This window comes from Cebidichthys violaceus, unplaced genomic scaffold (genome assembly GCF_023349555.1).
Source record: "Cebidichthys violaceus isolate CVI_PGR_0920_01 unplaced genomic scaffold, fCebVio1.0.p SCAF_8, whole genome shotgun sequence".
Taxonomy (NCBI): Eukaryota; Metazoa; Chordata; class Actinopteri; order Perciformes; family Stichaeidae; genus Cebidichthys; species Cebidichthys violaceus.
In genome coordinates, this window is record NW_027176964.1 from 15,338,987 (window position 1) to 15,352,328 (window position 13,342).

The following is a 13,342-nucleotide window of genomic DNA, read 5'->3' on the forward strand; positions in this document are numbered from 1 at the left end:
TAAGCAGTTTATCCAGCAAAGCCTTTTTGCCAAAGCGGTTCAATTTAAAATGTCAGCGAGAGGATGTTAGTCAAACAAAGCCACCGATGACAGCCGACGGCAGTGCTGGTGGTCGGTTGATGGACTCAGTAAACCGGACCGTACACAAACCCGCTAATTAAAGCTGGACGCCTGTTGTAGAGGAAACGCGATCCAGGTATCAGGTGAAGATGCAGCAGGCGGTGGTTTCTACGTTACAACCAGAGAGAAACAGGCTAGACTCCTGCTGGTTATCGATCTCACCAGGGCGGGAGGTCAGGACATGCTAGATTTGTGAATGACCAACCTATATAAAGATACATTTCTGATATTTGTATATTAAAATATGAAAAAAAAAGGCTGATGGAGTTGTGGCAGGGATGATTTATTTTTCAAGGCCAAAAAAACTATGAGACTTTTACAATGGATTTAATATTATTGCAGAAAAAAAAGGCACACAAAACACAAGTTTCGGATACTTTCATGTTTTGTTCAGCAAGATAAATCTTCACAAACAAACACCACTTTTATGATTTTTTTTTTAAGCGTGAATGCAAACACCTAAAGTACTGTCCGTGAGCGTCCTTGTCAGCATTTTTCTCACTCTTTCTTTCTGACTACTTTCTCAAGTTCAAGAAGTTTTGAATAGAGGACCTCAGACGTTCCTTCATCGATGTCCATCTGAAACGAGAACAAAAAACACGCAGGGAAATCTGAATTCGTTGCATGTAAAGCAAATCACGATCACATTTTCAAGGTTTCCTGCTCGGCATTCCATGAAAAAGCACCTCAGCTGATCCCAGTCGCTCTCATGAATATTTCTAAGATGCAGGTTATCTGAGGTTCACGTAGAGCAGACATGAGCGGTATAATGTCTCCGGTTACTCACCTGTCGAGGCTGAGTGTAGTTCGTTCCGAGTCCCGACGTTAAACTGTGATACTTTGCTCTCGGATCCAGAGACTCCGGGTTTTGCACAAATAACCAGTGCTGTGAAAAGCCAGAGCGGACAGACTTTAGTGTGTTGATGGCACACATTCATTGAGGAGACGTTAACGGGACAGGGTGACGACATACCAGCGCCTCTGCTCCGTTGTGTGGCGTGAGCGTGAATGTGTTGGTGAAGATCCTAATCTGTTCGGCACAGAAAGAAATATGTCACAATAAGACTGTTCATACGCAACTCGAACCGACGGGAGAGGAGTAAAAAACGTCACTCACCAGCCACATGATGGGCATGATGAGGGTCCAGAAGAAGGAGGGGAGAATACCATAGGTCAGATTAGTCATCACCAGTCCTGGGCATATCACGGAGGAGAACAGCCCCTGTCACAAGAGAGAGGAAACATGTATTCCACATGACGTAATGACATAACGACTTTGACTCTGGGATGTCAACAAGTAGTCACTGCTGTGGCCGTAATCTGCCGAGTGTGTGTGACTGACAAACCTGGCCGTTCTTGTGTCTGTTGAGCGCCAGGCTGAGCGTGTCCGACGCGTACTTGGAGGAGCTGTAGGGCTCCGTGCCGTTCCTGTGCTGCACGTCCTCGATGCTGAAGGCGGAGCGGCGGGCGTTACTCGAGGAGGTCCACACTATCCGGGACGTGTGAGCTGCCCGACACAGCAGAGGCTCCAGCTCCCTGATCTAGACCACGGAGACGAGGACATTAGGGGATTCTGCTGACTTCTGTACCAATTTCATTTTGTCACGTCATCAAGTCAACGCCAAAAGTGTTTTTTCTTATTTCAACAAAGTTTCTCAATTGTCTCTAACATCTACCACAACACAATATTTATTCCTGTCGAAAAACATTTCCTACAGTGATAGCAGATTTCATCCACATCATCCATCCCAAAAAAATTATTTTGAATGAATCTTTCTATACGCAGAGGCACAAACTAAATCCATCCTGTATGCATATACTACTACACTTACAACATATAATGATGAGGACTACATACATATATATTATGCCAAAATAAGGAATTTGTCATCATCTTTTAGTTCTTGTGTGTGTGTGTGTGTGTGTGGTCGGTGTGTGTGCTGTACCAGGAGAAAATGGCCGAAGAGGTTGGTGGCAAAAACCTCCTGCAGACCGTCAGAGTTGAGCCGGTCCTGTTGAGTCAAGAGACCCTCTGCTGTCGCAAACATGTTGATGACATTCCTGCAGTGAGTGAGGGGGGGGGGGGGGGGGGGGGGGGGGGTACGCTATTACATAACAGCATGGGCAATAGACAGCTTGCACTAGTAATACAGCCATCAAGCTTTAATAAACCTGTGTGAAATCAAAATTAAAAAAAAGGCATAAATCATAAATCAAAGTAAAGCACGTCAGGGACTGGTTTAGGGGCTTTACCTGGAGAACAGACCCTTGAAAAAAGCTTTGACATCAATTTGTGGATTGGGCATAATTCCTGCATTTAGATAGAGAAAGTCAATTCTGTTGTATCTGTGGATAAAACACAAATGCATTGTGCATCAAAGAGCAATCTCAATTCCGTAATCATAGTTTAGGTAAGGACAGGTATGTCCTCGCTATATCTCGGTATCAGTACCTGTCCTTGACCTCCTGAGCAGCAGTGAGCACTGACTGCACAGAGCCCACGTCCAGGTGCAGCAGGTCCACACGAGCGTCGGAGTGAGAGGTCAGGAGAGCGGAGCGGGCGGCCTCGGCCCGCTGCATGTTCCTGCAGGCCAGACACAGCCGGAGCCGGCTGTCCGTGGTCAGCAGCCTCTCGCACAGGGCCAGGCCGATGCCGCTGGGTAGAGCGAAGGACGGCAGAAAAAACTACAAGCATGAAAACAAACTTCTGTACTTACTCAAATGTACTATAGAACACCAAGTGGTAAACATAGAGGGTTCATAGTAACAACCGGAGAACACATTATAAAGGCAGATAAGAAACATTTGGTGTCGCGTTTTTTCTAATGCACCTGGATAATAAGAGAGAACTGTATATCTACGCAAGTCGCATCATTTGATCGAAATATTCCAGACAAGTGCATTCAAAGATAACTGAACTCTTCTCAACATTAAAACGTTCAAGTATGTACAGCCTATAATATATAATGAGTGAGTTTTTTTTTCTTTTTCTTCACTTTTAATATATTTTGTATCAAATGTTTCTTACTTTTCTAATATGCATTTATTCCTGTGTATATGACGCTCATACAGAAGCTTAATGAATTAAATGAAATTCAACTAGTAAGCATTATTACAGCATGCTTCTGTCAAGTTAACGCATAATGACTTCGGTGTTCATTCGCTCGTGAGAGGTGTCACGTGACAAACCGAGTGTCTATTCATCACTATAACGCAGTTTCAAGTAGCCCACCTGTTCGCGCCGGTTACAAGAACAACTTTCTCCATGTCTGTCCGCAGCTGGCAGCGTCTGCAGGTGAAGACGAGGACCAGAACGAAGTCTTAAAGCAGTTCTGAATATCCTCTCACCGTGGCTCCCATCGTCCGATTCCTCTCCGGAAAACATCAGCCTATGTGCACGAGCCGATACGTGGTGTGATTGGATGTCAACAAACAACTGGCCAATCAGCTCCCACTACGGAGAGCGAAGAGGCCCAAAAAGGGGAGGAGCGGTGCAACGACTTAAAGTGCCGCTCAGGTCATAGGTAAGGCTGTGATTGACGACGACTTGTAGCCTGTTGCTGTGTCTCTCGTATTGTGAACAAAGTACATTCAAACTATAAAATACTGTGTTACAAGTCCTGAGTTCAATATTGAAGTACAAGAGTATTCATATTATAATATACTGTTATAGTACCAAAAGTGAAAGTACTCATTATGCAGAATGGCCCGTTTCAGAATTGCATATATTGTATAATTTGATTATAATTAGTGATGCATTAATATGTACATACTGTTAATGTTGGTAAAGGCACAGGTCATTTAAAGTACCTTATATACTGCTGGGTAGCTTAACCTGTGATAATAAATCTTACTTTATTAGTTATTTTCTGTTTTGTCTTACTAATCTAAAGCTATGAAGTAACTAGTAACATAAGCTATCAAATATATGTAGGGGGGTAAAAGTAGCATAACATGGAAATACTCAAAGTACAAGTATCTCAAAATTGTAGGCTACTTAAGTACAATACTTGAGTAAATGTACTTAGTTACTTTCCACCACTGCTAATAACTCCAGTCTGGGAATAAAACACACAGTAGTGAACCTTCATTTTCTTTATTTACAGGGATCCTTGCTTTGTTCTTTGCTGCTATTCAACAATATACAGTATTAGTTATTTCTGCAAAAGGACATAAACATATTTATAAAACATGTCAGGAAACTGCTGCAGAGTAAAAAACATCTGCCTCATCTAGACGGCAGTCATTATTATTAAAAAGCAAAAAATATAAACAAAATAAAAAAATCACACAACTGTGTTGACGTCCTATAATTAATGTGCAATAGAATTAGGTGCATGAATGGAAAAGAAATACAAAATATTCACAATTGCGTTTCAAACCCTATTACCATAGAACTCAAATATATATTATAAATATACGTAGCACAGGAGATAAAAAGAAATTAATAAATACACAGAAGTGTGAATAGTGCTAATTTGTATATCTACAATATAAGGCTCTTTTCAAGTGTATACCTTCTCCTCACATCTTGTTATTTACAGCACAATTGTGGCAAGACAGCTACAAACAAATGGAAAACGTTAGATTTTGGGGGTTTTTTCTGACTCCAAATGAATTCCAAATAGATCCAGACTGAAGGGAGCGAATGTGACAGTTCATGTCGGAGAGAAATCATCTGTTCCTTTCACTACGCCAGGCTCTCCGTCAGCTGAGTGTGTATATCCTGAAAGCTCGGCCTCTGCTTGGCGTTCCTCCTCCAGCAGCTCAGCATGAGATCATTGTAGACTCTGTCAGGACAACAGAGAGGCTTTGGCAGGTACACCTGGGAGCGTGAGACACAATAATAACACAGGATTAGAGTTCAAAAGGGCTGTGAGTAGTACTAGAATATGACACGGTGAGACACAAATGTAGGCAAAAAAATTTACTTTGTATGAGTGTCACTGATAAAACCATAACTGAGATCATAACGAGATTATACTTTGGAGGATTGGTAGCCTAAACCTGTGTGACGCTCACCTGCTTGCCCTGGTCCCTGAAGAACTCGCCTGTGTTTTCAATGACCTGCTCGTCAGAGAGCTGGGAGTAGGGCTGCTTCTTACACAGGGTCAGAATCTCCCACAGAGTCACGCCGAAGGCCCACACGTCACTGGCCATGGTGAACTTCCCCTGAGAGAACAGACAACTTCAATCCAATACAACCTAGTACAGACTTCATGTGTATGCTGGTTTTATTACAGCTGCAATATTATGAGCAGACTGCAAATCAAAACAAATCTTTGAGCAGTGATAGTGACATTTTGAGAGCTTCATGCCCACTTTCCCTCAGTCTGCATTTCTGCAGAAACTACCCACAATTCACAGCGTCGTTTTTCGTCTACTGTGTAACTATTCCACTCACCAGTAGGATGCTCTCCCAGGACATCCAGCGAATGGGCAGGACGGCCCGGCCCTGGATCCTGTAGTAGTCCCCTCTGTACAGGTTCCGACTCATGCCGAAATCAGCGATCTTTATGGTGTAGTTCTTACCCACCAGGCAGTTGCGGGTCGCCAGATCCCGGTGGACGAAGTTGAGAGAGGACAAGTACTTCATGCCGGATGAGATCTGCACAGCCATGCCAATCAGTTTGCTGTAGCTAAAGAAACAGAAGAGACCACAAACAAAGAGATTACAAGTCATAAGTACGGTATAGACTTTTTCATTGCCATTCTGCTTTGGTCCAAGTTTACTTCCTGTCAGCTACTGCATTAACAAACACAGCAACAGGAAATACAAAGGGGCCCAAACAGTTAGAGCTGTCTAGTTGGCTCTGTGTATGAATTCAAGATAATCACGACAGTTTATTGTCAAGATATGAGCCTACCTGACCATACTCTCCCCCTCTTTCTCCTCCTGGTCCACCTTGTCTTCATCAGCGGCCTCTTTCAGTCTGAGATTGCAGAGGAACTGGTTCAGGTCTCCATTTTCCATGTACTCAGTGATCATGCACAGCGGGTCTGTGTCCACACACACGGCCAGCAGACGGACAATGTTGGGGTCCCTCAGGCGAGACATGATTCGGATCTCCTTCAGGAAGTCATTCCTTCGGCACAGCAGGGACAAACTATTGTAATTTACCGCTCGATTGGCGGCTGACTTGTGTACTGTGCAGCGTGTTCTTTTTACCTTGCATTCTTGTTGGCGTCTTCCCGCAGTGTTTTCACTGCAACCAGCAGAGGCGAGTCCCTGTTTCCCTCTATGGACAAATCCTCATCCAAAAAGTCCTGCATGCCCTCTGCCTCACACAAGTGCACCTGTTTTTTTAAAAAAAGCACTTTGTTAGTCCATCATACACTTGGCACCACATATATTTAAAATACCATAATTGTAATTGTAATTATTGTAATTTAAAGGTACAAAAGAGAATATACTTCTCCAAACTGGCCCTCTCCCAGCTTCTCCTTAAAGGTGAGCTTGTCTCTGGGGAACTCTCTCATGGATGAATCGGTGCCAGCAAAGAGATTCATGTTGACAGCCGTGATGGAGTAGGTGCTGCTGTCTGAAGACTCCTGGAGGCTGATGATGTCTGCCTCCGCGTAGTGGGGGGCACCGTCTGTAACACTGGTTGCAAGGGCTCTACAGGAGGTGCTCGGCCCTGATGTGGTGCACACACAAAATACACATTCAGCTGAAGTCGACCAAAATAATAGTATTTATTGAATTGTGCTTTTACCGTCTTACCGAGGTGTTCGGTGGACCGAGCGAACTCGGGCAGTTTCCGGATTAGGCGGGATGGCTCCTGGTAGTCGGAGCAGAGGGGGAAGATTCTCTCATAGGTGGAGTTGGAGGTGGAGCCGCTCTCGCTGGACAGAGAGGAGTGGAGGGAGGAGAAGGCCTGGGTCTGGACCGCCAGACGAGCTGTGAGTTCATTATCCAGCAGGCGACGAGATGCCTGTGGAAGTAAGTCGGTGGGAGAGGAGAGCGTGCTATTTGTTGTTTCGGTCAAATAATCAGCAAGAGAATTTTCATCTCACATTACAGGCAGTCGGTTTTTGGATGCCAGATTTATCAAACGGAAAGAGGAACCACTTGGATATAAGTGATTGTCACTGAGGACGAGGAGAGGTGCAGACATGTTTTATTCATGCGACGTTTCTACCTAAAAGGTCTTCATCAGGCAAACTCCCTGGTGAACATGAAGCAGGCTATATATATATAAATATGCAGACAAAAATATATATGCTGCCCGAGATGGAGCAGGGCGTGGGAGGAGCCTGGCTTCATACAGTATATTTGGGATTGAGTTCAGGTGTGAGCCCTTTGAATTACCTGCAGCAGCAGCAGAACTCTGGGCTCTCTACTGGTTTGTCTGAGAGTAAAAGTGAGTATGCTTGCTCTTAGTACATTTATGTTTGCAGTACGTTGATGCTTGTATTATTTATATTAATTAGAATGACAAACATTGTGTTGATAGTTGACAGTTATATAGGGATGCCAGGTATTTCCTCCCTACGTATTCAATTTGGAGTATGGTGATAATTCATGGCACACGTTCAGATAAAACTAGCATTGAATGTGCAAGCCTCACCTGCGTCTCATTGTCCCCGACCATAGTGTTCATCACCTTACCTGGTAACCATCGCCCTTCGTCCTGATCCCTGACTATACTACAACCGTGTTTGATCTCATACTAATAAAAAAAACCCGAATTCTCTCCTCACCTTCTCAAGCATCTTTTGCCAGACCTGCCTCCAGAGGATGATGACTATGATGGTCAGCAGGATGGCAATAATAGCCACCAAGCAGCCAATCAGAATCCTGGTATTGCTGTCATCCACTTTATGAGTAGGATCATCTCCTAACAAAACCAAATGAGAGTTAAGACTTGATTTAATCCATCACAGCTCAAATTTATATTACAATACATCCCATAACAATCATATTTCTATGGCATAATCCCCTTCATATTCATATTACAACTACAGTAAGAAGTGTCATTTATTTCAATGGTCGGTCGTTTCTGATGCTACCAGCAGGGGGCACTGTGTAACCAGAAAACATTTGAGTTAAACCGCCTTTGAGACTGAGCAATTACCTTCACTAGTAAATCACTATACATCACAACAAGATGTACGACACCAATCCAAGCTTGATTATGAAAAATCATAAATAAATGATCATCTAAATACATTTTTTTGATTATATTTTTGGTTGATTGGAGGTAATACTCAGCCCGTGATTTGTTTACAACCACAGTGTTTGCCAGCAGCCGTGTATGAATTATATCTCTTGCCAGCATTTTTTTCCACTGCCTGACAAGCAAATTCAAAAAAAATTACAACCACTACTTGAAGAAAAAACACATATACAGGGTTTAGCTATTGACCTGGCAGTGTGTTTGTGGGGTGTCCGTGTTTGCGAGGACTCAGAGAAGTGTTGTACACGGCTGAGCCTGTGTGAGAAAGAAAAACACACAAAGCTAAAGGATAGAGGTTCAGGCAAGAGTTTGGTGCAGTAAACGTGCATCAACATTTACATCTAATGGTGGACAAAAGCCCCTTCAAAACAGGATACATAATCAAAAATTAAAGTTCCACTCCAGATCCCATCTCACCTGACTGGAAGGCAACTTCACTGAACAACATCCAAAGGTCACTGAAGTGGAAACGGCATTTGATGGCGCTGGCCGTGCGGTCGCCGAGGGACACGGTGACGAAACGGGCGCCTTGGGTCACGCGGTCGACGGTGGGCCTAAAGGTCACGGGGTCAGCCTCCCAGTCTGATCCCGACCGGAAGTAACAGGTGGCCTGTCTGAACATCCTCACGCCGCGGCTAAACATGTTATTACAGTGAACCTGTGGAGGTGGGATGTGTGAAAAAAAAAGAAAAGCAAGCATGATCAAAGTACTGAAAGCTGTGTCTTGCAAATAGTTGTCCTGTTAATATCTACAGGGGAGTATGCATTTGTTTCTGTGACATTGATGACTAAACGGGAGCAAAAGTGCTCCAAACAGTCAGAATCGAGGGGGAAGATGATACAGGAGCAGGTGTAGTGATGACTAATCTCTGCTGGAAAAAAAAAAAAACCCCGTTATCTCTGATCTCAGGCCACAGCATGCACCCATGGGTAATTATACAGAGAATGTGATTTTCACACTGCGAGGCTATTTTGCAGAATTGTATGCCTCAATTGAATTTGCTGGGTGCTTTTCAGTTCAGTGTAGTTGTTGGCTCAGCAAAATTCCACTTTTTTTTTTTTTTTTTTTACAATTGAACCGATGAGTGAAGTTCTCCCCTGCACCGACTTTTTTTTACCTTCATGGAAGTGAAGTTTCGGACGTGGTCGAACTCAAAGATCATCTCCACGTAACCTTTGGGGAGGCTCTTGTTGTTCCAGCCCACGTAGTCGTACCCAGGCCACATGCCGTATATGTGGCTGTGGAGGAAATCATCCAGACCCCAGGTGCCATCTGTCAGCTGGCCGAGGCCCTTTGTCAGTCTAGTGCGGAGACGGATGATCTTAAATCAGTTTTGGGGAAAAGTGCTGCACTCACAGGAGGGCAAGCTGAAAATGATAATATAAGAAATATAAACCCTTAATTGTAGCAGTAAAATCCAGACCTTTCAGCTAATGCTCCATCATACACGGAGTCATTAAAGTAGACATCCAGGCCTCTGTAGATCATTTGGTGCCCATCTGGAATGCTATAAGACATCAGGCCATCTACAGGGAGCAGGTCAAAGATTGTCATTGATTTACTCACTACATGCTGATAGGATATAATGACAATGAAGTCATCAGTTCACACTTTGGTAATTATTTAAACAAAGAAAGAGAAACAAAGACTATGTGCAGGTGTTGCACCCTTTATAGTGGACAGCAATGACTAACCCAGCCATTCACAGCCGTAGAGCTCCACTCTCATACACACGATCATGGAGGGGTCCGTCACGGGCATGAAGCGGACAAAACGAGCTATGATGGGGGGCTCCAGGTCCTTCAGCACCACATCATACGCATTCCTGTTCCCCTCAATGACCTGGCAGAGGAGACGCGGATGACGCAGATAAAAACTGAGTGAAACGTGTCTGCGGATATATATATATATATATATATATAGGTTATTGTCAAATCTTTTGTGAAATCTGGACAAATGTGTAAAGGAATTGGTGTCCTTCATCTCATGCTGCTGCTAAGTTCTGCCGTGGGTCTTAATTTCCCATGAACTCTGCTACGGTGTGCTGCAGAGAAGATGTTATCTCCTTGTCATCTCAACAGTGTTGGAGGAAGTATTCAGATCAGATCATTTAATTCAGTGAAACTATAAAACTACGATGTGATTCAGAAAATAGCAAAAGAACTTAAGTTTTAATCGCAAAATGTTTTATTTCTTCTCATATACAGTCTATGGTTATTTTGTCATATTTCAGAAAACGTGACTATTTGATTGTTATAGTCCTCTATAAGTCTATTCATCAATTGGTTTTGCTTGTTTTGTTTTTGTATCATAAGTAGTATTTTACTGTTGTAGCTGGTCAAGCTGGGGTTAATTTGAACTATTTCATATATTGTTGGATAGTTTATATAATTGAACCAAATTTGATATTGTATTCATACTAGTTTGTTGCACTTATTGTATTCATATTAGTTTGTTTCTGTACTTTTGCTCTGCTTCATGCTCTTAGATGCTTGTTTAAAAAAGGAGATGCACTCATGACTTCTGGTGACTAGTAGTTCTCTTGAATACCTACGCTGAATACACTTATTGTAAGTCGCTTTGGATAAAAGCGTCTGCTAAAATGACTGTAATGTAATGTAATGTAATAAGCTCATCATATGTCTTATATGTCACTAGTAAGTAAAGCTGTTAAATAAATGCAGAAGCTTCCTGTTTGAAAACTGTCACGTTTAATAACGTGACAAGTCAACCCGGTCCCTCAGGCCTCCCTGTCATGGCCGCCTCTGCTCCTCTCCTCACCTTCATCTGCTGCAATTAAGACGTCCTGATGATGTGTGGACCGAAATTGAATTCTACATGGAATGAGAAACAATGACAGACGGTAAGATCTAGACACGCTCACCTGCCTTCCCTTCCTATCATGCCAGCCCACCCAGTTGCTGCCGTCGCGGCTGTACTTGATCCTGTATCGCTGGGCGAACTCATTACCCATACCGTCGGCGTGGCGACCTTGGGTGCCCACCAGCGTGATGAAGTGCAGTGAACGCAGGTCCACCTGGAGATACTCTTTGAGGCCGTCCGGCTCCGACATGATGTCAGGACACCAGGCCCCGTCTCCGTCTCCGTTGTCCAAGTCAAGTCTGAAGAGGAGGAAGGAATAAGAGGGGAGAATAAGAGTTCAGGTGCACAGACGAGAGGAGCGATGGATGACGAGGGGAAATAAATGTTGAGGAAGAAGAAAATTGAAAGTGAGTTATTCTCTATGCATAATTCATATTTGCATGAGAACATATTTGACGACTCAACATTGCTGCAGGACAACAGCTGTTAAAACAGCACTATCATTATTCTGCATGGGTCCAGTTAATGAAACTTTCACGTATGCTGAGCTTCAAATTTCATTCTTGGCCTTGGCCAAACGATTCTCAACCTGAGCTCCATTTAGACGCTGCTTCTGGAGCAAAATCCATCTGCTGATGAAGATCACCTGATTTGATCAAAATCAAATTTAGCATGAATAGCAGTAGCCATCAGGATTGAAAAAAAAAAAGTGGATACAAATGTGTTACCCAAAGCAAAATGAAATGAAGTTTAAAATATAAGAAAAGAATCATCATGCGACGTGCCTGCCAAATCTTGCAGCAGTCGACTCAGACCACTGACTGGAAGCAGAGATGTCCTCGTCCTGAATCTGCCCACCGGTCATACCGAGAGGATATCGACACATTTCTACAAACACAAGAAGCATCCGTGATCCACATGCGGCTCACACTGCGATTATGTTTGTGAGTGTGACACCCGTCTTCTTTCTCACATGCCACACAAGTTTTAATCGTTTCTGTTTTGCAGGATGTGAGGGGTTGAGTGTAAAGCAGTCAGGTCCCCCCCCCCCCCCCCCCAGTCCCCTTCCTGCAGCCCTGCAAGGCCTCTAAAGCCAAACAGAGGCATCACTGTGTAGGTACCAGTCTAAGCAAAATGAGTCGGGAGTGGCCTCAGAGCTGCCCGCTCTTTAATTTTCATCCTTTTTCATAATCTTTACCAGCCACGTGAGAGACATTTTAGATTTTTTTTTTTTTAAAGCCCTGGCATCTGGCTTTATCAGTTATGTAATAAAGATAAATGTGGCAGCAACAGATGCCACGTTATAGCGTTATTATAATTCTGTGCCCATGCTGTACATCTGCTCACTGCATCTACCAGAGTGTCACTGTTTATCCTCAACATCTCTACCTGGTAATTAAGGGACGTCTGTGTTTTATTCTCCTCTTCCCACACCGAACCGCCTGACATGTACTTTGACAGAGCAGCAGAACAAATAAGCCTTTTACTGTGAAAATATTCCAAGTGGGAAACGCAAATGAGCGCATGTGAGAGTGAGTGTGTGTGTGTGTGTGTAGGTGTGTAGGTGTGTGTGTGTGTGTGTGTGTTACCTACACCTATGCCTACAAATTTTCAAACTTTTTTTTTTTTCCACAAATGCCCCCTGCTTGTGAAAGGTCTGCCTGTTCTGAGGATATTTGCTGTCTGACCATTAAGTAAACCACACACACACACACACACACACACACACACACACACACACACACACACACACACACACACATTACATTCTTGCATTCTAAGCCCACCCACCTAAATTTGCTTCCCTTTTCCATCTTGTCAACGTGCTTCTCCCTCAGGAATATGAGGTTATTTTGAGTTTATGTATGACATATTGACTGGCTCATACTTTAATCACACGTACAAAAACTACACTTACATCAAATAAAACTCGTTATATCGTCGATTGTCTGACTCGTGTGAGCCCTGCGACACGCCAACAGGCCCTACCAAAGTATCCTTGAGCAAGATATTTAACCCCTTCCTGCTCTGAGACAGAACGACGCGGATGTAAAACACAAATATCTACCTGGGTTGACTTGAGATCGTACAGTGACAGCCAGAAGGATAACGAAGACGTGGTGTGAGATCTGTTGAACCTTCACGACCCTCATCTCTTCTAAAGGAGCCGCACACCTGAAAGGTTGTAAATCAGTGGACGAGATTAGTAGTACAAGAT

At 43.5% G+C, this 13,342-nt stretch overlaps 2 protein-coding genes across 4 annotated transcripts; both read right to left on the minus strand.

Annotated features, from left to right (window-relative positions):
* Positions 1 to 382: 382 nt before the first annotated feature.
* On the minus strand, positions 383 to 3,521 carry LOC137866185 (3-keto-steroid reductase/17-beta-hydroxysteroid dehydrogenase 7-like). 2 transcript variants are annotated; one of them, XM_068701918.1, is made up of 9 exons: positions 3,353 to 3,521; positions 2,573 to 2,805; positions 2,374 to 2,466; positions 2,067 to 2,181; positions 1,467 to 1,661; positions 1,238 to 1,342; positions 1,094 to 1,150; positions 908 to 1,006; positions 383 to 699 (listed from the first exon to the last, which is right to left on the minus strand). In XM_068701918.1, the coding sequence occupies exons 1-9, from the start codon at positions 3,503 to 3,505 to the stop codon at positions 619 to 621; spliced, it is 1,131 nt and encodes a 376-aa protein (XP_068558019.1). In that variant the 5' UTR covers positions 3,506 to 3,521; the 3' UTR covers positions 383 to 618. The 2 variants fall into 2 exon arrangements, with proteins under 2 accessions (XP_068558019.1, XP_068558020.1); XM_068701919.1 differs by having other exon boundaries at positions 2,573 to 2,776; positions 3,353 to 3,487.
* Positions 3,522 to 4,625: 1,104 nt separating this feature from the next.
* ddr2b (discoidin domain receptor tyrosine kinase 2b) lies at positions 4,626 to 13,279 on the minus strand. Of its 2 annotated transcripts, XM_068738193.1 has the most exons (16): positions 13,193 to 13,279; positions 11,910 to 12,012; positions 11,186 to 11,423; positions 9,996 to 10,143; positions 9,725 to 9,827; positions 9,419 to 9,602; positions 8,718 to 8,958; positions 8,490 to 8,555; positions 7,825 to 7,961; positions 6,845 to 7,055; positions 6,535 to 6,758; positions 6,290 to 6,417; positions 5,988 to 6,206; positions 5,525 to 5,759; positions 5,143 to 5,292; positions 4,626 to 4,945 (listed from the first exon to the last, which is right to left on the minus strand). In XM_068738193.1, the coding sequence occupies exons 1-16, from the start codon at positions 13,275 to 13,277 to the stop codon at positions 4,811 to 4,813; spliced, it is 2,607 nt and encodes an 868-aa protein (XP_068594294.1). In that variant the 5' UTR covers positions 13,278 to 13,279; the 3' UTR covers positions 4,626 to 4,810. The 2 variants fall into 2 exon arrangements, with proteins under 2 accessions (XP_068594294.1, XP_068594295.1); XM_068738194.1 differs by lacking the exon at positions 13,193 to 13,279 and having other exon boundaries at positions 7,825 to 7,975; positions 8,489 to 8,555.
* Between the last annotated feature and the right edge of the window lie 63 nt (positions 13,280 to 13,342).